A 24,303-nucleotide genomic window follows, 5' to 3' on the forward strand; every position below is an offset into this window, starting at 1 on the left:
AAAAAAAAGCAAAAGACACTTTATTTTCAATTAAAGCTGGTAGGAGAAAAGATGAGGGAGTGAAGCTTGTTTTGAAAAAATGGAAAACAGTAGAGTGGAATTTGGCTGGGAATACTGACATGGATGTCCCCCACTTGATGCAGAAATTATCATCTGCTGATGTGGATAGAGGCAAAAGTGTCTGGAACAGGCCTGTGTTAAGTCTCTGGTACAAAGAAATAGCTCTAGGACAGCAGTTTAAAGACTTGCTTCATTACTTTCGATATGTGGGTGTTGCTTTCAGTTTAATGGTCACTACAAATCAGTGTAACATTAAAGCTAGAGGGCTAATGGTCTTTTAGAATAACTGAGTCAGCTGCAGGGACTGGATCCTGTGCTGGTGCAAAACACTGCAGCTCTGTCAAAGTCAATGATAGGCTGTCAGTTTAGACTAGCTGGGGAACCTGGCCCAGGAGACTATGAAGATGAAGGTTACAAAAATTATCGAGGAAATTGACATTATTTCTCCATCTTTCTTCTTTCCCCAGGGCAGCCATTGAGGCTCTGGCAGCTTTGCTGAAATCAAGTAAGCTTTTCTTCTTTATATTCCCTTCTATGCTGTGCTACTGGACAGAATGATCCCTTTGGACCTCACTCCCCATTTGTTCCTCCTTCACCTTAAACCCCAAAGAGAGCTCTGCTTAGAAAAGACAGCCAATAATGCAGTAGTTCCCTGTACATCTGCTGTGCTTCTTGGAAAGACGCCTGATCTACAGACAAGCAGCAGGGAGGTGATGCCCTAGGTTCCAGGGAACTCGCTGCAAGTCTGCGAGATGAGGGGGGTTTCTGTGTATTCAGGGATCAGGGTTTGCCCTGGGGCTCAGTGCAGTGGAAGAGATGCAGATCCTATCCAGCCAGCTGCCACGGTCCCCGCAGTGTGGGGACAGGATCTCTCTGGCCTGTGGACCCTGATGGTGGGGTGCTGTGTGCTCCCCTGGGAACCGTGCTGCTGCTGGGACAGACTGGGGAAACCTCTGTGGTCAGAAAGACGTGGCCTTATTCCCCTCTGGCAGCTTCTCAGGCTGATGACACACAGCTCTAAAGGCAGCGTTGGGGCCTGGGCATTGCTTGGGTACAGCCAGACTGTCCAGTTGGGCTTCACCTTGCACCAGTGCATGGGGGTGTTGGAGATCTTAACGTGGATGCCCTGTCACACACTGCTGGTGTGACTGGCCCTGAGGTGAACATGTTACCCTTTTTTGCCTTTATCCCATCCAAAAACACTTAGCTTCTTATTACTAGAATTTAATAAAGCTTTGATCAAGAAAGAGCACTCTACTATTGCAGACAATCTACTCCATAATAAATCACGATGGTGTATTGTCCTTCTCTCCCTCCTTTTCTTCCCCTCCCCTTCTCCTTTTCATAGCATTAGGAATAAATGTATTTGTGAAAAATTGTAGTCCTGGAAGCAGTGCTTAAATGAGCATACTGCAATGGGATTGTGTCTGGGCTGCACCAGCTCAAGTGATGAATTCTGAAATAATTCTCCTGTATTAACCTTGCTGCCTAAATTTAAAGGTCACATTATTGCAACAAGGGAGCACCTTCTGTTTCAGACTCTAAATCCTAATAAGGGAGTGGTGGGTGCAGGAGAGAGGAGATCTGCTGGAGCCGCTTGCAATACAAAAGCAAAATTAGCATTTAAAATAGTAAGGCTTTCACAGAGAAGCATGGAAAAGTGGAGCAGGAGCTGAAAGCTCAGTGGAGCAGCTTATACCTTTCTCTCATACTGCTGCTTTATGGTAAGTACCAGGAAGTGAACTTCTGCTGTCCCAAGATATTTATAGGATCATTTTCTATTTCAAAGCTTTTTTTTCCTGAGCTTAGCACTGAAGATAGTGTATTGACATGAAGAACTAATTACCAAGGGAGGCTGTGAAACAATCTCTTGGGAATTTCTAAACCCATGTTGTAAAAGTCTGTGGAAAAGAGCCGCCCTTTCATTAACTGTGGATGATCTAGGGGATCTAAAGGGATCAGAAGAGCTCCAAATTCTCCCACTCCTTTTTCCTCTGGAGTGAAGGAAATTTTAAAGCCATTTGCTGTTATACGAATTTCAGTTTGTTGTGTGACTCTTTCAGCCCACTTGGGCTGTGGAACCACCCGTCTTAGTTGTTTCTTCCTCTTTTTTTGTTTCTTTTACTTGATGAAGAAACACATTCTGGTTGTTAATGTCGGGTGCTTTCACAGAAGGTACAAAAATGAGCTCTAATGAGGATTTTGTCTACTGAGCAAAATGATCCATATAGCTACTCTTTGGTTGATCACTCTGAGGTGCAGATTAGGGTAACTCTGAGGTGCAGATTAGGGTAGCTGACAATAATCATTGGTCCTCTTGGTCCTCTTGACCACTGCAAAGAGACTTTGCTTAGGAGAGATCTTTCTTCATTTGGAGACTTCCTTCCCAATTTTCTGTTATATGTACTATTTCCTTTACCATTTATTAACTGCAGAACATTGATGTGGCAGCATCAGCTGTTGTCTTCATGGAAAAGCAGCTTTAGGAAATCACATCATGTCCTGTCAACTGATGTTCTCCTAAGTGGAACTGGGATTGAGAAAATGGTGCCACTTTTCCGCCAAACAGCACTCTAGCTCACTAGCACCCAACTTGTACTCAGTTTTCTGAGGTTTTCTGCAGTCTGATGCTCAGTGGTCAGGAATTTTTGCTAGTTTTGTCCTTGTCTTGTGGCTTGGGACATGTGACTCTTCAGGCATTAACCTGGAGTGTCCTCTGGTAGTTGCATACAAACAAGGAAGCTGTGCCTTTTGGGAGGTTTGCGTTAGGACATGCAGAAAATACGGTTCTTCTGGAGATAAATTTTTCATGGCTGGGAAAGAGCTGAATTGTTTTTCATGAGTGTGTCAGGGGTGCTTGGCTTGTCACTGTAAGCCGACTTATCCCCATGGCCTTAGCACCTTGGGGTAGTTCAGGGGTTCACAGAAAAGCAGGACTTGAAATTTACTTGTGAAAAGAAATGGTAAAACTCTACATGGCAAAGTATCCAGAAGCCCTTTAGTATGAAATATAAACTGGACTGGAGTTGAAAATCCCTCTATTTCTATCATACTGAATTACTGGGCTGATTTTTGTGAGCTTTGCTGGAATTTTGCAATAATCCACTTGCTGGGTGATGCTGAAGAAATTATCTTTTGCTGGGGGCAAGTTGTTGGAAAAACAGGGCAGGAAAGCACCCACTTTTGAGGGACTCCCTGCCAGGCTGACACATCCTTAACAGCCTCAACCTGAGCAACCGTGCGGGTTGGGGTTACATGTGAAGGTTCTCATATGGAAAGTTTCTTTCTCGTGGCAGGGAATTTGAATGGGAAAGCACACAGTAGTTTTAAAGGGAGAAGAGAGATGGCAGGGTGTATCCCTGATGGTCTCAGGACCACCATCTTCAACTCCTCCACGTTCCTTCAGCCCACCCTGAGACTCTGTCCACCTGCAGAGCAAAGGCTGGCTGGAAGCTTCACATTTTGGCCTTGTCTCTTACCAAGCAGAATGCCCACTGATGCAAAATGCCCACTTAGCAGGGGAGTAACACTGCAAAAGTCAAAATCTGCCTGGAAAGAAAGCATCAGTATAAGAAAAAAATAGCGCTCCAGGTGTGCCTAGAAAATTGTCTCTCCTGGAGAAGATAGGGGGAAGATAATCTTTCATAGGGGAAGGTAGAAGATTTGACAAAGAAGTGAGTGATGGGACGCTACAAACCTGTGCTTCATCCACAATAAGAAAGAAAAGTTTGGAAACTTAGAACAGGACAAGAGAGCCCTTAGTGGTCTTATTCCTTGATGCAGGAAAGGAAATCTATAAAGATGGAGATGATGAATAAAGGAGGAACAGAAGTTTAGGTCACTTTTGATGGCAGCACTGCAAATTGCTGTGGGTGGAAGCTTGGATACTAGTACAAATAAGATATTTTTTACCTGTCATTCAGCTCGTTGCTCAATGCTGACTTCTTTTCCAGCAACCCAGAGCACCTTCTCAATCCTTGCGGGACCTCATGAGGGTCCTTCTCCTGATCGCTCTTGCTGCCGTTTTCCACCTGCCATGCCCAGAGGCAGGGAGCCAGCAGCTTATTACAAATCCTCCCTCTCTTGCCTTGCAGCTTTTCTATGGTGTCTCTCCACTATGCTGTCAACTCTGTGTAGCAGAGCTACATCATTTTACAGGCTGAATATGTTGCTTATTAAATACCTGTAATGAAGCTGAAACGTTATGGCAGCACCAAGTCTTTTCTCTTGGATGTTACGGTGGAGCTTTGTGTTTTACAGATGGCTGTAGAACAACCGAGGTGTGTGGAGGCAAAGCATCCTTCCCAGTGCCCCCTCTCAGCCCCAGAGTGCCCCTGCTACTCTGGCCAGCCTCCTGTGACTTGGTCCTTTACTCACCTGCCTTTGTATCTTGCTCCTGTGACCAGTTGGGAGCCCAGGTGAAAGCAAGGCAAAGCCAGCGCGGCACCTCACACAGCTCCCTTGTGCTCAACTCGCCCTTCGGAATAAAACCAACCAGCTGTTTTTAAGTTTTTATGGGGTGGAAGGAAAACTGCCTGATAAATAAGCGTGGCCAACTGTCTCTTGGGGTTCGTGGGCGGAAGGCGGGTGTGATCCCGAGCCGGCCGGGCCCCCGGCAGCCACACGGTGGCGATGTGATTATAGGGATCCCCGCTCTCACCAGGGCTTAATCCAGTATTTATTTTTGGTGAGTAATTTGTTTATCACAGGTTATTTTCATCTAATTTTGGTCGTATTTGTTATTCCTGACTATCTGGACTTCTCAGAATTAGCAGCTTGCATGCCTTTAAGGAAATTAGCTAGACAGGATTTTTTAGGCGTTTACTCAGCAGATATTGAAGGAAAGGGTTAGGGAAACAGGCAGAACCCGTGTTGCAGTGCTTTCCTAGTAAAATTGTAATGAGCAATTTAAAGAAACAGCTTGTGGTGACCCCCTTTTTTTATCAAAACAATTCCGTGAGCTAGCAGCAGTTATTGCCGATGACCTTTCCCCTCTGCTTATGTACCTTTTCCTCCCTCCTTTTGTCTTCCTTACCCTCTTATATTCCCTTTTTTCCCTCCTAGCCTTTTATCTCTCATTTCCTGCTCTTTCCTCCTCATCTTCCATCAACTAACCTTTATTTAAACTTTCACCCTCCTTTTTTCTTTTTTTTTCTTTTTTTTTTTTTTCCATCAGAGCATAAGGATTATGTCTTGCAGCTGGGAGGATAAAATAACCAGTATCATTCTTTTCTTTTTATGCTGGCGTCAAGAAGAGCAAGCGACTCCACAGAAAGGGGTGTTTTAGCACACAGACACATTCCTTTTCTGAAAGGCTGCCCTGCACCGTCTGTGTTAGAATCTGTATTTGTGTTTAGGTAGCCCTGTGGTTAAACCTGTCCAGCCAGCAGCAGTGTCTGTGATTTGTCTAATATTCTATCAAGTGCCTTTTTTTTTTTTTTTTCACAAGACTTCATTTCTGATCTCTGGGTGCATACTTGAGTGCTTCTTTAGTCTGACCTGTCATCATAATTTGTAGGATATTGTGATCAGAGTTGAATTTTGCTAATTGTTGCTTTCATAATCATCTAAAGCAAATTCTGTCTATCTTTTCTTCCTGAACTCCAGCAAGATAGTCTAGATCCCAGTTTTTAACTTTATCTCTTTGACTAGAGCCATTTTATGAAAAAAAAAAAAAAAAGACTATTTGAATGCCCTTTAAATTTCCTTCCCCAAGATCAGTCTTCATTCATGGAGATGCCTCAGCTTGAAAGTCTAGAGAAGAAGATTGCAGGTCCTGAGGCATGGCAGCTTCCTACTCTGTTTTCCTCCTGGCGGGTATGTATAATGGAACTGAAGTGACAAGAAGCTGCATTACTCCCTGCGATTTCTTATTGCCCATGCTTTGGTGTGGGCAGTGTTTATGCCTCCAGTAATGGTCAGGGTTCAGAAAGTTCAATGGTCAAATCTGGGAAGGTCTTCCAAATTCTAGCATCCTTATTTGAACTCTTTCAAATCAGTTCAGTCAGAAAAAGGGAGCAGAAACTTTGGTGCATTTCTTATTTCAGTTTTCTGGTTTCCTTTCAACCAGAAGATTCCGTGAAAACAAAATATAAAAGATAGAAAAGAAAATTTTTAGAAGATGATCAATTTCCTTCTGGGGTTAGTTCAAAAGCTTCAGAATGGGTTGGTCCTTCTTAATTTTTGTTTTAATGATGTAATAAATGCCAATTAGAGAAAAATCACCATGTTATAATTAACAGTTCCATGATAACCACTGCCTTGGCCAACACTGGAAACCAAAACAAGGATTTGCAGAGCAGAAAGAATCAGCTGTTCTTGTATTGAAACTAAGAGAAAGATGATTTGGAATCTAGGAGTCAAACGTGGCACCTGTACTTGCTAGCTAATCCTTTGTGTATTCTCTACCTTTGTACCAATGTTAAACATCTATCCTAAATGCTCAGTAAGTGCTGAAGGATGGCTCTGAAGATTGTGGGGCACAACTATGGTCTTCCTCTGGCTTCCAATAAGAGTTGAACTAAAACCAGCCTCTTCTGGAAGCCATAGAGCATTCTATGTTGGGTCCATCCCAGTACTTAGGTCTCTAGGCTTCTCAATGGGGACAGTTCATTCTGTTTCTATAGGGAACCCTCATAGCTTATTTCTGTCAAAAATAGGTCATAAGGACAAAGTGCAATGATTGTTTCCACTTCCCTTTAGAAAGTGTCTTCCATCTTTTGCTCTCAAAGAAAATCACTGGAGCAGAGCAGGGATGTTGAAGTTTTTCATATTCCATTCACTCCTTAAGAGTTCTGTGGTTAATTTAGTAGAGCATTCTTATCTCCAAACCTAGCAATATATGTTCTTAGCATAATGAATCATCTGAGTGGCATCAACAAAGAGATTTAAATAGATAGACAGAAAGATTAAAATCTCTTTGTTCTGCCTGGTAAGCGGTGCCTTGCTCATCATATTTCTAGTTGACTGTAATTCAGTTTTGTGATTAAATATGCTGTGTGTTTTCCAGTGATCTCTGTGTTCATTGTAGATACTTCAAAGTTGACTGGAATTTGAGGAGGGTCTTTAGGAATGTCCTCAATCAGTGAAAACCATAAGACTGTCATCTATTAGCATCAAATCCCAGCCTTGGCTTGTCCCTGTCCCTCTACAGAAAATGAGAATTATGTCAAAGCTGGGTATTTCTTTGTAACATGAGTCCCTTGGTAATATAGGTGAGTCCATAACTGTGGAGGCTTGTTCAAAGACAATAGTACCTTGTTAGCAGATAGTTAACCACAAGGGTGTCAGTCTTTGCAGCAGATGGGGGACAGAGCCGAGAAAGACGAGGACTGAGGAACACCTCCCCCTGCCTCGTGTGCGACGTGTCTTGCCAGAAGAAAAGAAACAAAGCCAGACAACCGCGCAGGTGGCCAGATGCTGATTGGTTGTGCGCTTTGCAACACTTGTGTTAAGAAAGTATAAAAAGAAGTCGGTTTGGAAATAAAGTTGTCTCACTCTGCACCCCAGACTGAGTCCGTTTCTTCACAAGGTGCAACAAATGGCGCCCAACGTGGGGCACGAAGACTAGCTGTCTCTCCGGTTGCACCGCCCAGCTGAACTCCCGGGAATCACGCTGAAAGGAAGCGTAAGGATCAAGCTGAAAGGAAGCTTACTTTGTGTGCACACTAAAAGCCTCTTGAAAGGAAAGAGGTAAGCGGCTGGGAACTATGGGTTCATACCTAATGAAGGAACAAAAGGACGATTTAGAAGCTTCTCCTAAAAACTTGAAACCGCAAAGAAAAAAATTAGGTGAAGAAGAGCTGCAAAAGGTTCTTGCATGGGCTTCTAAAGACGATCCTTCGGTGAATAGTAAGAATGTTTTTAATCTGGAAAGATGGGACCAAATTGGGGTCCGACTGTGGGATAGTGCCACGCGCGGTGATAAGGCTGCTGCTAACCTGTTGCCACAATGGCGAGTTGTACTCGAAATATTGAAATCTCATAGTGGGTTGCAGTCGAACATAAATGACGGGATCGGGGCCCCTGCCATCCCCTCCGCGCCTCCTTTACCTCAATCGTGTCCTGATGAGAATCAAAAAAGAAAACGTGCTGCAAAAGCCTTTGCGGTACTGCCACCTGATGAACAGGACGATGATCCTTTTGGTCCGGGTCCTATTGACCCTGGAAAGGAGCCAGACCTATACCCCCCGGATCCTCACGATAAATGGGCCTCAGTAAAACGAGGAGCAAAACAGGCGGGGGATGTGGGCATGCTGAAAGCCTTTCCCGTTATCTGTGCACCAGACCAGAATCCGCGTTGGGAAGGTTTGTCGTATAATCTTATTAAGGACGTGCGACGTACGGTGACAGATCATGGCCTTGGCGCACCATATACCACCCACCTTATACAATCTCTTTGTGATTCTTCGGTTTTTACTCCCCATGATTTTAAAACTTTGTTTCGCCTCATTATGACTGATATGCAATACACGATGTGGGAATCGAAAATGAGAGAGCTTGCTCGAGCTCAGGGGGAGGAAAACCAGCGGCTGTCGAAAAAAGGTCCTTTACGGGCTGTTACTGTGGACGTGCTAATGGGGGAGGGCGATCACAGTGCTACAACAGCACAAGCAGAAATCCCCCCTGAGGGCTTGCAACAAGTTAAGGCACTTGCTCTCCGCGCCCTTAAGGCCGTTCCGGAGAGTGGTAAACAAAGACAACCTTTTGTTAGCATAAGACAAGATGCGAATGAGCCATATATGAAGTTTTTGGATCGGCTTAATGAGGCTCTGGAGAAACAAATTGATAATGAACAAGCACGAAGCTACATTTTTAAGCAACTAGCAGTTGAGAATGCTAACCCTGATTGCCAGAGAGTTTTGCGGCCACTAAAGGATCCTACTATTGATGACATGCTAAAAGCATGTATTAATGTCGGTACCAAACAGTATGAATATTCACTGATGGCCGAAACATTTGCAACAATGTCTATGAAAAGGCCATGTTTTGCTTGTGGCCAATTTGGGCATATTCGTAAATACTGTCCGAAAACACAAGCAAACAAAGGAGCGCCTGGACTATGTCCGCGCTGCCACAAAGGACAACACTATGCTAATCAGTGTCGATCAAAATTTGATAAGGAAGGTCGACCGCTAGCCCCTTCGGGAAACTTCAAGCGGAGCGCGGCGGGGGGTCGCGCCATGACAGCAAATCACCCCTCAGAGCGGCCTCACCGGGAAGCAGCCGCCGCTTGTGCGCCAGCACAGGCGGCAGCGCCGGGGTGGACCTGGCCACCACAATAGAAGTGCTAATTACTGATACATCAGTTGTGCTAATTCCAACTGGTGTCCACGGCCCCCTGGGGCGAGGAATGGCAGCACTATTGATTGGGCGATTTTCAACAACGAGACAAGGGCTGTTTGTGTTACCTGCAGTTATCAACGCAGATTTCAAAGGAGAAATTAAGATAATGGTATGGACTCCGATACCACCCTGTACTGTGCCAGCAGGAAGCCGAATAGCACAATTAGTATACTTTTTACCACAGACACCAAACGCTGCAAACATTAACCATGGCACAGGCTCTTTTGGGTCCACAGGGCATGAAATTTTCTGGACTCAACAGATAACTATGAATCGCCCGCAGATATCCTGTACGCTACAAGCAGGACTGATAAAATTTAATGTACAAGGAATTTTAGATAGTGGAGCAGATGTTACAGTCATCGCTGCCTCACAATGGCCAAACAGTTTACCCCTAGTTAAGGCACATACATCGCTTTCAGGAATTGGTGGGCAGAGTACTCCAATGCAAAGCAAAAGATTGATAAATATTATTGGCCCAGAAGGAAGAACTGCAAACATTAGGCCATTTATATTGCCTGGATCCATCACCTTGTGGGGGAGAGACTGTTTGAGTCAATGGGGCATGCAGTTAAGCACGGATTTTTCTTAGGGGTCACTATCCAGCAGCAGGTCCCACCCATGATTTGGAAAACGGACAAGCCAGTGTGGGTAGATCAGTGGCCCCTTCCACAAAATAAACTGCTGCAATTACACAAGTTAGTAGATGAACAATTGCAAGCTGGTCATATAGTTCCTACTACAAGCCCCTGGAACACGCCAGTTTTTGTAATTCAAAAGAAAAATAATTCCTGGAGGCTGTTACATGACCTTAGAAAAATCAATGAAGTCATCGAAGATATGGGAGCCTTACAGCCTGGACTCCCTTCTCCAGCAATGTTACCTCAAACATGGACTTTGATAGTAATCGATTTGAAAGACTGTTTCTTTACCATTCCACTTGCACCGCAAGATGCACCTCGGTTTGCATTTTCTGTACCTTCCATCAATGCTATGGAACCGCATAGCAGATACCATTGGAGAGTTCTGCCACAAGGCATGAAAAATAGTCCTACATTATGTCAACAATTTGTGGCAGCAGTTTTAAGCCCAATACGCAAATATTTTGATAATGTCCTCATCTATCACTATATGGACGATATATTGATTGCTGCAGAGCAAAAGGAAACAGCAGAAGAGGCTCTGCATCAGATTACGCGAGCAGCATCAGCTGCAGGATTAAAAATTGCAGAAGATAAAGTACAGGAAAGTCCGCCTTGGCGATATTTAGGATGGAGAATTTCTGATCATCAAATTCGACCACAATCATTGACCCTAAAGACAGACATAACGACTTTGAATGATCTTCAAAAACTTTTGGGAACTATTAATTGGATCCGTCCCTCCTTAGGGATTTCCACAGAAGATTATCTAGTCCAGTAAATCCGTTTGTAACCTGTCTAGTAGGACAGCCTGTTGATATTTGGTATATTTTGTTTATTGTTAGCATGCCTGCTTTGTTTCTTGTTATGTGTTTAAGGATAGATTGGCCATTTAATTAAGTCATGGCTGTTCAAACAAAAACAAATAAAGAAGGGTGAGATGTGGAGGCTTGTTCAAAGACAATAGTACCTTGTTAGCAGATAGTTAACCACAAGGGTGTCAGTCTTTGCAGCAGATGGGGGACAGAGCCGAGAAAGACGAGGACTGAGGAACACCTCCCCCTGCCTCGTGTGCGACGTGTCTTGCCAGAAGAAAAGAAACAAAGCCAGACAACCGCGCAGGTGGCCAGATGCTGATTGGTTGTGCGCTTTGCAACACTTGTGTTAAGAAAGTATAAAAAGAAGTCGGTTTGGAAATAAAGTTGTCTCACTCTGCACCCCAGACTGAGTCCGTTTCTTCACAAGGTGCAACACATAACTATTTGATATTTCCACAGGTTGGCTATTCGTCCACATCACAGAATCATAAAATGCTTAAGGTTGGAAGGGACCTCTAGAGGTCATCCAGTCCAACCCGCCTGCACACACAGGGTCACCTAGAGCACGTGGCACAGGACTGCGTCCAAGTGGGTTTGGAAGATGCCTCTGGCTAACCAGGGAGGTAATTCAAGCCAAAAACTCTCTGCCTCAATGATTACATTTTCTCGGACTGACAACACTGTGCTGGAAGACAAAAGGTTGGGGCTTCTTCTACATTATGGGAACTTTAGAGGAATTAATGAAAGTATAACAGCAAAAGGACTCTTTACCACCTACCACACAGATTATGCATGCCCGCTACAGGGGGAGCGGATCTTGCTGCCTACAAATCTGTGCAGTGCCACTTATACCTGAATGATTCATTCCCATCATCTGTATTTGTGCCAGAATATAGACAGATGCTCATGCAGGTGCATTCTTAGATGGAGAGACCAACATACAAAGGCAGGTGGGGAGACCTGCTTTTGCCATTCTGCCTTCCGGAGATCTTGGCATACACTTTCCTTTGCCTGTGTGCTATTTTATTGACTATACAACAGGAAAAATATGGAGAGAGAATAAAAAAGAGAGAGAAAGAAAGAAAGAAAGAAAGAAGGAAGGAAAGAAAGAATGAAAAAAAGAAAGAAAAACGGTGACCACACAGGGGAGCAGAGGAGAAGTAATGGAATGAGTCAGGAGAACCAAAATCTTGTTTTCTTCGCTCTTCAGTAATTCTGCAGTTTCTGATCAAAGCGCTGAGGGAACAGTAGTCCTGCCTCTCCCATCTCCTCCTCAGGGAACAGACTACCTCAGCTATACTTTTCAAAGCAACTTTTTTGATCTCAAAGGTGATAAGTGCTACAGGAAGCATGAGGGAAAGAAATAACAAAGCTGTTTAGCTCTGCTTGCTCAGTGCTTTGCATCCAGTGATAAAACAGAGGCATGGGACAGTCGTGTGTTCTTATTTCTTTAGAGATGGGATCTAAACATGGAAGTCTGTCATGAAAGACAGGATGATAACCCCACAAACACTTTATGGTAATTCTGGTTTTGTTTAAAAATACTAACTCCTCCAAGCAATTCTGCCCACAGTGCTTTTCAGGTTTTTCTCACCTTATCATCATTGCCACAGCAAGCGTGGACATCGAGCACTGAATGCTAGGGGCTGTAAATGCTTAAATTTAACCTGATTTCATCAGATTCTGAACAGGCCAGGGAATCTCTGAGTATGAGCCAGATTGTCCCTACTTCGCTCCCTCAGTCTCCTCTTCTTGTCATGTTTTATATTCTTATTGACTTTTACAGAGCTCCCTGAGTAATTCTTCAAGGAATGATTGACTGATTTAAGGGGTTAGTCATCCTGCAGGTTAGTAAACATGACAGCTGGTTGAGGATTAACAAGAAATAGTGAACAAAATCATCATTCACTAAGGGGTTCTCAAGTAATTAAAGTTTTCTAGCAGTAAGTCAAATAAAAAATATAGAGTGAAGGTCAGAGGAGAAGGACCTTCAGAACCGCTGAACCCCAAAATACAAGATGCGTTGGCATAGCTAGCATGAGATGCCTAACAGCAAGGGCCCAAAGTGCCAGAGAGGTCTGCAGGCGAAAGTATTGGTGTCTCTGTGGAGCTGAGCATGAGGAATAGGTATGAAATAGCTGTGGGACCTGCACAGTGGTCCTGAGGCATGTCAACAGGATGGTATGTGAGGATGCGGAGCAGGATTAAGGTGTGTTTGCAAACTTTTGGTAGCTGGGATGCTGTTTGTTTACTGTCTTGAGCTGGCCATGGCAGAGAAAACTTCAGGGCAAGATCAGGTAGCAGAGCTACCCACCAGTCCCTTCCCAGTGTAAGAGTTCATTGAGGTGCTGTGGAGAGCAGGCTGAGATGACTTCAATGGTGTCATTTCCTCTCCCTCGCAGTATCTCCATCTGCTTCTTTCTAGGATTAAGGTTTGCTGCCTTGTGGCTTCTTCCTGGATACTCTCTGTATGGCTTCCTTTTTTACTGTTTTCTTCATCCAGCATTTTACTTCTTCCATTCTGTCTTTCCTAACCTCTAGCTTCTTCTCCTGTCCTGTAAATCCCTCCTGATGGCTTTAACATTCCAAGTGTGAAAGGCCTGGCATTCTATTTAAATGGACTGGAAATGAATCGAAGCCTACTAGCCCTGGAGAAGCCAAACCAAGAGCCATCTGGTGTGAGCTGCAGATACTGATTGGTATTTAGGGAGTAAAACTCCAGTCTCACATATGCTACCTTGGCCCATAGGTTGATTAACAGGCTCCTGACAGCCTCTAATGTAGGTCACAGCGAGGAATGTCAGGACCAGTCAGGAAAATATGTTTAGTCAGGGTTGGTTTGAAGGGAGGGAGCCTGGAGTCTACTATGGCCTCACATTTTCCCTGGGGGGCAGGACAAGGAACACAGTGAGGGCAGGGATGTGCTTTAGAATTGTCAGATGCAGAATTTATTTTTTATTGCAAGTTTCATAATCTTCCCCTTAGAGCCCCATCTCCTGGATGTGATTAAGGGAACATAGCAGCTTTCCTTTTATAGTTTTGTAAAAGCAGTGCTTTTTAAAAATATCTTTTTAGCTTTCTTGCTCACGAATTAAAGGCTGTAAACATCACCTGAAAGTGACCTTTAAAATCTGAGAATCAGAATGCAAAATGTAAGAAACCCAAACTGTGGTGCTCCTGCTGGTGTTCCATTAATTTTTAAATTCTGAGAGTTTTATCTAGTATCATGATTTTAGGAGAAGAGTTATGATTTTCCAGACCTTTTTGATTCATGGCTTTATTGTACAGACGTGTATGAGAATGCATTTAGAAGTCCAACATAACTTCACTGGCTGAGGCAAGATCGTACAGCCACTGGTTGTCTGTTTTGGTTGATCACATCGAAGAGTTCCCTTCTCACTGAAGTACAGTCCTACATGAGGACTCTGTGGCCTGCTCTTAACTAATCTTATTGTTGTTCCTTAGCTTTTCTCCCTCTTCAGGAATATCTTTAGTTTCAGGAACAGCTATAGTTCTGTAATCTAGTTGAGTTTTTTTAGCACACAGAAAGAGATACGGACTCATCCCTACTCCACCTGCAGTCTAGACAGAAGAGAGAGGAGTGCTTCATTTTTTTCTTGTACAGTTCCAAGAACCTAGCTTAGATTTAGCAAGTAACAATATCCTAAGTGTAAAAAATTACTGTGGCCATTAAGCAAGAGTGAGCAGGTATAAAAGTCTGAGTTTTAGAGCACTGAGTAGACACATGCTTATCAAGCAGAGTGAATAATGGAAAAAGTTTAATTGAACCTTTTCTCTTTGGTTTCAGAGTCTAACAGCCGACGGGCGGTGAACAGAGGGTATCTTTGCGGATTGCTGAAGCTCTATCAAGACTGGCATCACAACGATGTCTCCAACGACTACATTCACATTCGTAGAGGTCTTCTAATCTGCCTGAAACACATCACCAACATCCAGCTGGGCAGGGAGACTTTTCTTGATTCCCGTGGAATGGAGATTCTTTTCACAAGTGTGCAGGTAAACGTTGCTTCTACATTTGAGATGGGTTGGTAGCTAGTCCTGGGTCTGACCTACCTAGCGTTAGAGAGTTATATTGAAAAATAGGTATTTTATCCCACAGGAAATTTCAGGGTTATTTTTATCTTAAATTTATATAGCATATCAATTAAAAATGATAGTGTCAAAGTGAAAAGTATTGACTTTTTTAACAATTATGTGAAAACATTTCAGTTCAGAATAGTTAAAATGTTTCAGTTCAGTGTTATTCCTGCAGAGCCTCACAGGAACTGAAGTCCAAGTTTTTTAATGCTTTTTTTTTTCTCCTCCCCTAATGAAGTTGCTCTCTTCTTTTATTGCTTCTCCCAAAGTGCACTACAGTGTCTACATCAAAGTTGCTGAGGTATTGCATGAGATGTTTCCTTTCAGATATCCACGTGGATAATTCCATCTAGTCAGTCTTTCTCACAAAACATGTTGTTTTATGCAGACCTTTGTCAATGACACACATCCATCAACTTTCTTTCGGGAAGCCCATTTTTAATCTTGTGGAAAATTAATGTAGCTCTATCAAGAAGATAGACATGGCCTTGCACATGAGGTCCTTATAAGGTAGGGAGAGGTGTATAACAGTAGCCGTTTCCTCTGAGTGCTCTCACCAACATGCTTCCTTAGCATCCTGCAGAGAAGACTTCAACAGAGAAGAGAAATCTCCAATACTGGATCTGTGCAATTTCACACAAGATATTTCCTTGACATTCTGTCTGGCCAGTGAATTATATCTTTTAGCACCTCTTTTAACATAATTTAGAAAATTCATTGCCTTATGATCCAGTGCCTTGGATCCTATGCTCCATACCTCCCAATGCTTTCCTGAACTATTCTGTGACAGAAAGATAAGCACCACCAGTAGGCGCTTAGTTGGTGAAGTTTTTTCTTTCATCTACTTCATGAGGAAATGACCATTATTTGAGGGGAATAAGGATGACCAGACACAGTGCAGCTTCCAGAGGATAGGACTTCTGATCATGGGAAGTCCCTAGTTTGCAGAAACTTGAATGGGGTGGATGGCAACAGCTGCTTGGAGGCAAATGTCAGCTCATTCCTTTTCAAGAGCCTTCTACAACCCATGTTGTTTTCTGAGCTAACATCTCCTGATAGCTCAGCCCGGGAGCCACTCGATGAAAAGTGCAAGCACAGGGGCACCTTGGGTGAATAAACAGGAAATGGCACGCTAAGAATCCAGTGAACAATGAGACCGCTAATGCTTCCAAAGGGTAGAAGTGGAGCGGAAATTACAGCTTCAGGGGCCTCCAATTTGCTTTTTCTACAGAGTGCCACTAGAGAGCGCTTGGAAGAGGGAACAACAAGGTTAACGGATCAAAAGCTCCACATTCCCTCATTTTGTCTTCGGGATGGTCTTATGTACTCTACTTGAGGAGGTTCTCTCCTATTTTCAAGAGGAGCCCGGCTGCCCTATGAGATCTCACCCAAGACAGAAACTACTGGTGCCAATGAAAGAATTACTCCTCCTCATCACAACAGAGAGAAAATGAGAGATGCATCATCCTGAGAGGAACTGCAGGCTGCAGTGAGAGAGAATGAGACAGAGACAGGGCAACACAAACAGCTCCTGCTTGGGGAACTGAAAGCTCTTCTATATGTAAACAGCATTTCGATGCCTTTAGGAATGTGGTACTTGTGGTGATTAGCCTTGACCAAACCCTGACCAGCTAGTGAAGTTTTAAAGATGTTAAAAGCTGGCTAAAAATGTCCACTGAAATATATTTTGATTAGATATATTACAATCAAAACATTTTGGTGAAGATGGATTTGTTTTAATGACATTCCAATTGAATCCTATTTGCAAGGCAAGTTTTCACTTGAAAGCTCTGCAGCTCTATGGGTGATGAAAAACTGAAATACCTAAGCTCTTAGTAGCAGCCCTAAGCCCATGTTTTTATGGAAAAAGCCTATATAGTTCTAAGACTAGAAATGACTACTACTTTATTCATTTGCAGAGAATTTGGACATATTTTGATGCTGTCTTTCAAATAACATGAGTTCCCTGATAGTATTCCAGTGGGAAATAAAATGCAAATGCTTGAGATCCTGCCATTACAAGCATATTTCTTCGAAGATAAAAAGGCAGAAAGAGGAGGAACAGAAAAAAACAGAAAAAAAAAAAGCCATGAATATATAGATTCTGTATTCTACTCAGATGAATATCTTAGTGTTTTCATGACTCTGTCAGCTCTATAAGATTCTAGATGGTGAGCATGTGGCATGGGGAGTCTTGCAGTAGGCAGGGCAATTGTAAGAGACAGATAATTCCAGATACTTTTATCCTTCTGCTCTAGGATTGTTTATCTTTCAAGAATTTGGATCCTATTGTAACAACTGTGACTCAGATACTGAGAAAGTGCTACCCCAAAGAGCCTTTGCCTGTGCCAACAGCTGGAAGTTCCTATTCCTTCTCTATTCCTGGGAAAGTTAGCACCGAATGTCCATGTATGGTACCTGAAGGTAAACGGCTGAAGGATGAGTATTTAGTAAAAGAAAGAGGAGCATGACAAGAGAATGAAATGTGAGGAATGGGGAAGGGAGTTTTGACGGCCTGGTCCTGATGTTTTGTGTTTAAAATTAGGCTGGTGACCTACAGTATCACTCAATAGAGACTGACCTACTCCCAGATCTTCTCAAGAGCTGAAGTTTTTTTTAATTTTATTTTTTTGGAAAATAAAGAAGGATATATTTAAGAGAGAGAAAAGGAAAAAAATGTTTTATCCAAAAACGATGGAAAAGAGTGGACAGGTCAGAGACTGCAAATGGTGCTGCTCCATGAAAGCAACAGGGAGAGATATGATTGTGCCTTTGCATGAATTCTCCTCTCCAGCTTTTTCAGTAAAGAATTGCAGGAAGTATTAGCTTTTATCTTTTCTAAAATAAAAGCAGATAACAGGCATACTGCATGAGTAGAGTGTGTGAGCACTTGCTGAAAACAAAACTCAGACACAGGCAGGACAGGCCAGAGAAAAGGACAAACAGCAGAACACCATCATGCACACAAGAGATGTCTCTGTTGCCTTTAGTTTCACATGGAAGGTGTTCACATACTAAAGAGATGATGACAGTAAAACACCCTAGCAGTAAAACACCCAATCTAGATAATATAGATTAAGAGCATCCTGTAATACCATTGCAGCCAAGCACAAAATCTCTATTGCTTTGTAATAAGGGCTGGAGCCATGTCATGGTGACATTTGTCATGGATTTGAAAGGCATGCTAGAGTCCAAGAAACCATAGCATTAAAAAGTGGGACATTCACTACCAAATTCATTTATACTAGATTAACAAATGGGATCTGCTTTAATCACAGTTGTGGTGAGTTGTAGTTGGAAGGAGCCTATGCCACACACAGAAGAGATTGTATGTATTTCCGTGGAAGGCCTGAGGGAGGGAATATTAAGTTGAACATTGCATTTGCCTCTTCCTGTTTTCTGTTTCTGCAGATGATTATGAAAGTGATGGAGAAGAAGATGTGGAAAAAGACTTGGATAATGATGATGATGAGACTAAGGAGGAAGTAGGTATAATAGCCCAAGCTTCCAGTCATTCCTCTACGGGGAAGTTAAACTTTCCATCATCCATTTTGACAACCTGATAAGCCATCTAAGCAGAGAGTGTAGCTATGCCTGTGGTCCCATATGTGTACAACACATCAAGAACAGAAGGATACTTGAAAGAAAAAAAAAAAGTGCTGCCCTGTACTGAAGAGAATCTCTTGCATATATCATATTCATTGCCATGTCTGTGACCCAGGGTGGTGCAGCTGTTGGAATCACATGCATAGTCAGGGGTAACCATGTCTTTTTGATTTTAATGCGAGTTAGTGAACAGTCTGCTAATACTCTTGTCCATGTATGTGATATGGGAAAAAAAGTGAGAGAAATTAAATTGCAAACACAGTCTAATTACATATGATTGAGACCTCTATGAAAGGGCCTTTTCATAACTTGCTCTCTCCTTTTTTATTTTCTTTAAGAAAAGGAAATATGGCCTTAAGAAAATCATTAAGAAAAGGTGATACAACACCCAATGAATAAATGAAATTGTTGCCTCAGTGTCCTAACTTGCCCTTGTATGTCTGTTTTTATCTGAATATTAGTGCTCGTCAAGCTGCTCATTAGGAATAAGGTTCACTGTGAATTTATCTCCTTCTTTAATTAGTTATCCATTCAGAAACAGATCCTATGTGCCTCTGAACTAGTTCATTATTCACAAGGATTAACCAAGTAGATGTGAGCAGGGTTTTTTTTGCCAGGGTGCTCTGAATGTGTGCTTTAAGTACTTTTTGTCTGGTGTGCTGGTTGTATATTTCCCATGACAAATCTCTCTAAAGGGAAAGCAAGCAGGGAATGGATAATGAAGTTTCAGTTTACCTTTTATTATAAGGTATCATTTGCACAACATTTGCAGATATTGATGTGATTTGCAAACATTTTCACAGCTACCTAATGAGCATCCATGCATAATGGGTAATACCAATGAAGTGGTAACTGGCCATAACACTTCCATGAGTAATTGTTCAAACAGCTGCACCAAAATCAAAATTATTGCAACTAAAATACAGTCTTCTCAGGCTTCCTTCCCATCATCCCAAATCCTTATAATCTCTGAAGCTGCTTCTGTCTTGCATTTCTGGTGGTAAATACTTTTAAATTCACCTCAAATATTTTGTGCACCCCTTCATTCTCTTTTCAACTAAGCCAAACCAGCAGTTCAAACTCTGCTTTGCAATACAGCTGTGACTCGGTGTTTGAAATGCTGTGGATACCCTGGCGTCCAGGCAGATTTTTTTTTTTTTGCTTTGTTTTGATAAATAGACTCATTCCTGAAGCTATTATCAGGAGCAAAACACGTCTTTGATGGTGTTTGGTGGTGCATACTTACTAACAACATGCTGAATTATTTGAATAATGCTGTTATGTAATGGCCATTCATCAATGCCATATCTGTCCTTCCCTCTCCCACCATCTGTTCCTGGTTTCTAATGCTGTGAATAAATACTTGACACACCTTGGTTTTGCTTCTGGTATCTGATAAGAAGAGGGTTGCAAATAAATGCATAGTTGCCTTTGTGTGGGGAAGTTTAATATACAATTTTTATTTTTGCTTCACTCATGACTAGGATCTAAAAGCTTTTTATTTTCATAAAAAGTCAAGAAAGAGTCTAGAAAATGAATTGGGATTCAAATGAAGGGAATTCAAATCTGCTTATCAACAGTTTTAAGAGATAAAATAAATATGAGTAATCAGTGCCTGTGAGTTCCCTGATACTAGGGTGAGCCTCTCAATTCATGGTCTATGTCAGAAGTGTCAAGCTTTCTGATTTTGGTAGTACACTGTGAGGCCAATTTATCTATGAGGCATTTTGAGAATTTTCTTGCTAAGTATGTATTTATTTGATATGTGCTAAATACACATTGGTTTAATTTGTGGTCTCTGAATCAAAATACTACCAAATTATTTCTTGAGGACCTGTGCCTATGCTTTACGTAATGTAAATGAGAGAATGATAGACAAGCTCAGAAATAATTAGTTTTTGTTTAGTCCCTTTTGGAAGATTCCAAGCTTTTACTTTTACATAGGTTCAAATTTCAATAAATTGGTTTGGTTTTGGGGAACGAAATTTTTCAAGGTCTCCTCACATCCTCAAATATCAAGACACCAGATTCCTATTTTTGACAATATAGTCTTACCTCTTAATTCCATAAAATGATTATAACAGTCTTCATTAGTATGGAGAGAATGATTGTAGGACTCAACTATTGTGTTTAGTCAACCACTGAATGTGATGTCAATGAGGATTATACAGTGTATTAATTTAAGAGGAGTCTTGTAGGGCATGTTTATCCTTTTCTAATTCTGCTTTTGAAGGATTATGACTTGGAGACAGACGTGAACAAACTGAGGTCAAGGCCAGTGCTTGATTGGCCAGAGGAGGAGCTTAAACAATATGAAGCAATGTGTCCAGAGCTTTCCTGTAATTTTCAGGTATGATCATAGTGTGGCTTGCTTTATTTGCTAGTATTCAAAAGGTTAAGAAATACTAAAAAAAAAAAAAAAAAAAAAAAAAAAAAAAAAGAGTACTGATAAGAGGCGAGCCTCTTACAAAATGAAGACTGGGTGTCTCATAGCTCGGGAAAAATGAAGATTAATTCTTTTTGCTTTAGTTTATTAGCCTGAATCTAGAGTGATAAGAGAATGAGTGATATTGCTATCTGATAGTTATTTGCTGCACATTTGACTGGGTTTGGGTTACTAAAACCTGCTGAATCAATTGCCATATATGAGATCTGTCAGATAGTAATTTGTGTCCTTGCTGGCTATTTCAACAGTAACATTGGAATCTGAATGAGATGTTGGAAAATAAACACTGTTGGCTAATGGTTTAAAGGAAGCGATGAAGAAATTTGCGCTGCTGCTAGTGAAATGCTTAGTTCAAATCATTGCTCTATAGCAATTTGGGACAAGAAATGGAGAGAAGTGTTATGCTCATTACTGGTCTCAGAAGGAATTTGGGAATGGTGAAAGCAGTGATTCAAATCTGGATCTGGAAAGGACCACTGGGTTAATATATCTCCTATACTCCAATACTATGGTATATATTAGGACCACAACTAGCCAAATGGGGTTAAATTATACTCTTGCATGAAGACAGGGCTGGGATATGGCATGACGGATGCCATTTGCTGTGACATTTAATTCACAAAATATAATTTTAATATCTTCCCAAATTTGTTAGAACACTCAGGTTTGATTGGAGGTGACCTGCCCAGAGGACTCAGTCTGATCCTTTCTGGCAGGAGATCTATAAGCTGATTTTTACTCTGGCTGTCTAGTTGGATGAATGCAATTTTTTGAGATTTGTAAATATTTTCTCTTTCATCCCTGAAAAGTTTCCCTCTGGAAGGATGCTCAATCTGTCTTTAGTGTCTTTTAATTTCTTCTGCTTTTTGAATTTAAAGGATCTTGAATTAGAGTCTGAAGAAGAGAAGAGCTCGGAGGACAACACTGAGAATCTTCCATCTACTCCCTCTTATTTGATTCCAAGTGCTACTTCCGTGAAACATCAAAACACACAGAGAACCCAAAGTGTCACAGTGATGGGACCAGATCCAGGGAAGGAAGATTTTAATGTCCCACTGCAGAGCTGGACAAAAAAGGAGAAATGCAGATGGGCTCAGATCGCTGAGAAGAGAGACATGGTAGAGGCAGTCCAAGATGCAGACTCCTGTGAAGGGGAAGATATGGCCAGGACTCATGTGGTTACTTTGCGTCCTCTCCCAAAAGAGGCTGCTTGGTACAAACAAATCTTTGACATTGAATGTGAGGCCTCAATCAATCCTAGTCTTGGAGGAAGACTGAAGCCCTCAGATATAATGAAAAGTCTTCTGAAGAAACACCAAGGGAATATGCCATTCCACAACCCTTGCTTTTATGTATCTCGGGCTGAATGCGTCAAGTCCATACCAGACTACAAATTCTTGGCATTCCCTGATTTCTGGGGTCACCAGCCACCTCCTTGTGGCAAGCCCATGTTGGAACGGAAGTATGGGGTTCAGAGGTGATTGCGCTTTAATATAATTGGTCCCTGGCTCAAAACTGGCTTATATAAGTTTTGGCTATCTCATTTCTGAGTTTTCTAGGAAGATACAGAACACATTTTAAGGCAAACAGTGATCTTCCACAAGGAGATAGGCCAAAGAGCAGAACAGTTTTATTTGGGTTTTACTCTTAAGGAAAGGAAAATGTTGGCCTACTGGATTAGGAACAGGATTAGAAATCAGCAGACCTATTTCTTATCTCAGATACAGACGTCCTGTGTGTCAGAGTGTGAGCTGTGAAGTATCCGTGTGTTTCTTTCATTGTCTGGTAGATGTAGCAGTGACAGTCTTCATTTCTGTGAATCCATAAACACTCACTTATACTCCAAATTGGATTGCTGTTGATTAAAGTGGTTATGGATAAACCACTTATGCATATGTGGTTATGGATAAAACACACTGCATGTGTTGGGACTGTGAGCTGATCAAAAGTCTGAGAGGGATCTACTCACACCTTTCCCCTAAAGTGCACAGACCAGGGCCCTGGGTCCTAAGGAAAAATCCTATCCGTCCCCTTGGAACTGTGTGTCTGCATCAAGTTATTCTTGTAGATCCCTTCTCAACCCTTGTGCTGTGGTGTCCCTCCTTGCTGCACTTCTCCTTGTGTGCCTGCTCCATGGGACACTCCTGGAGCTTCTCCTCCTTCTCTAGCTTGTGGTTCTGCTTGTGGTAGGGGTATGATTGCTTGAATTCATCATGAGCCGGAGAGCAGGAGCTAGGACATGGCAATCAGTCAGCTTTGCCTCCTCACTGCCCACCCCAGCCCTCCAGGAGAAGGCAGCATACATGGCATGCAGCAAACAGTACTGTAGATCTCCCCTCTGGCGCAGTGCTAGAGGTTGCTGTTTCTCTTATGTCATTTTAGGGGTTCAGCTAAGGGGAAGGCTGTGTTTTGAAGCCATGCTGGAGGAAGAACCTCTTCCGCTAGCTGACTTTTTGTCTATTCCATGTGTGGCTCTATGCAGTGATTTTACATTTGTTTTTAGTGACATAGGGAGTTATTACCGGATACCAAAAAAGCTCAATATACAGGATTCTGAGGTAAACTTTGAGGTTGATCAGCACTAATCAAATGGCATTTGTGAAGACTACTACTATTTGACCTCCAGAGAGATGATGGTTCTTCCTGCAGCAAATATAAAAGTTAAAAATCTTATTTAGAGGTAAAATGAGTCTACCATCTTCTGCTTGCACTACTGCTCTAAAAGCTTTGCTTTTATGGCTGTAATAACATCTGTAACCATATAGCTAAAGTGAGAATAATCATATCATGCTGCAGGCCATAACATGGTTGCTGCAAAGGTCAGATACAAAATCAGCATTCCACATTTGATCTTATCCTGTGATTGGGAAGCTAAGTTTACTAATGTGTAGAATTTAGTCTGATTTGGAGTCAACATTCAGTATGGAACAGATGAATAGGTTTATAAGTTATGGCAGATATTTCCTCATGGGGGAAAGCTAGTTGGGAGACTGAGATTAACTAGGAAGAGCTGGGGATAAATCAGATTTGACAGAATATTGTAGAGAATAAAAATTGTACAGAATCTGTCATTTAACCCAAAAGTCAACTTCTCGTGATGGGAATTAAGCAAGAGCTTTCTCATGGTAAAAAATACATGGATGAAGTTTATCTGGAATTAGCACATGGAAGTCTTCTTTCTTTATCCCTAGGGAGCATTTCCTAATCTGTTTCGTATTTCTTCTGCAATATTAACTTGTGCTTTTCATAGTCTCCTTGCAATTTGCCTTTTTTTTTTCTTTTTTCCTAG

At 42.0% G+C, this 24,303-nt stretch overlaps 1 protein-coding gene across 1 annotated transcript in view; it reads left to right on the forward strand.

The window, feature by feature from the left end:
- Nucleotides 1-24,303, forward strand: part of LOC104576097 (AGBL carboxypeptidase 1) — a 58,536-nt gene that overhangs the window by 22,661 nt on the left and 11,572 nt on the right. The window contains exons 5-10 of the mRNA XM_088520844.1: nt 528-565; nt 14,673-14,881; nt 17,221-17,386; nt 18,374-18,447; nt 20,802-20,918; nt 21,893-22,491. Coding sequence (XP_088376970.1) covers nt 528-565; nt 14,673-14,881; nt 17,221-17,386; nt 18,374-18,447; nt 20,802-20,918; nt 21,893-22,491 — 1,203 coding nt within the window. The remainder of the gene's footprint in view (nt 1-527; nt 566-14,672; nt 14,882-17,220; nt 17,387-18,373; nt 18,448-20,801; nt 20,919-21,892; nt 22,492-24,303) is intronic.

The sequence above is a fragment of the Tinamus guttatus genome, unplaced genomic scaffold (assembly GCF_059628265.1).
Source record: "Tinamus guttatus ecotype Peru unplaced genomic scaffold, ASM5962826v1 Tinamus_guttatus_pri_ptg000004l, whole genome shotgun sequence".
In the NCBI taxonomy this organism is placed as follows: domain Eukaryota; kingdom Metazoa; phylum Chordata; class Aves; order Tinamiformes; family Tinamidae; genus Tinamus; species Tinamus guttatus.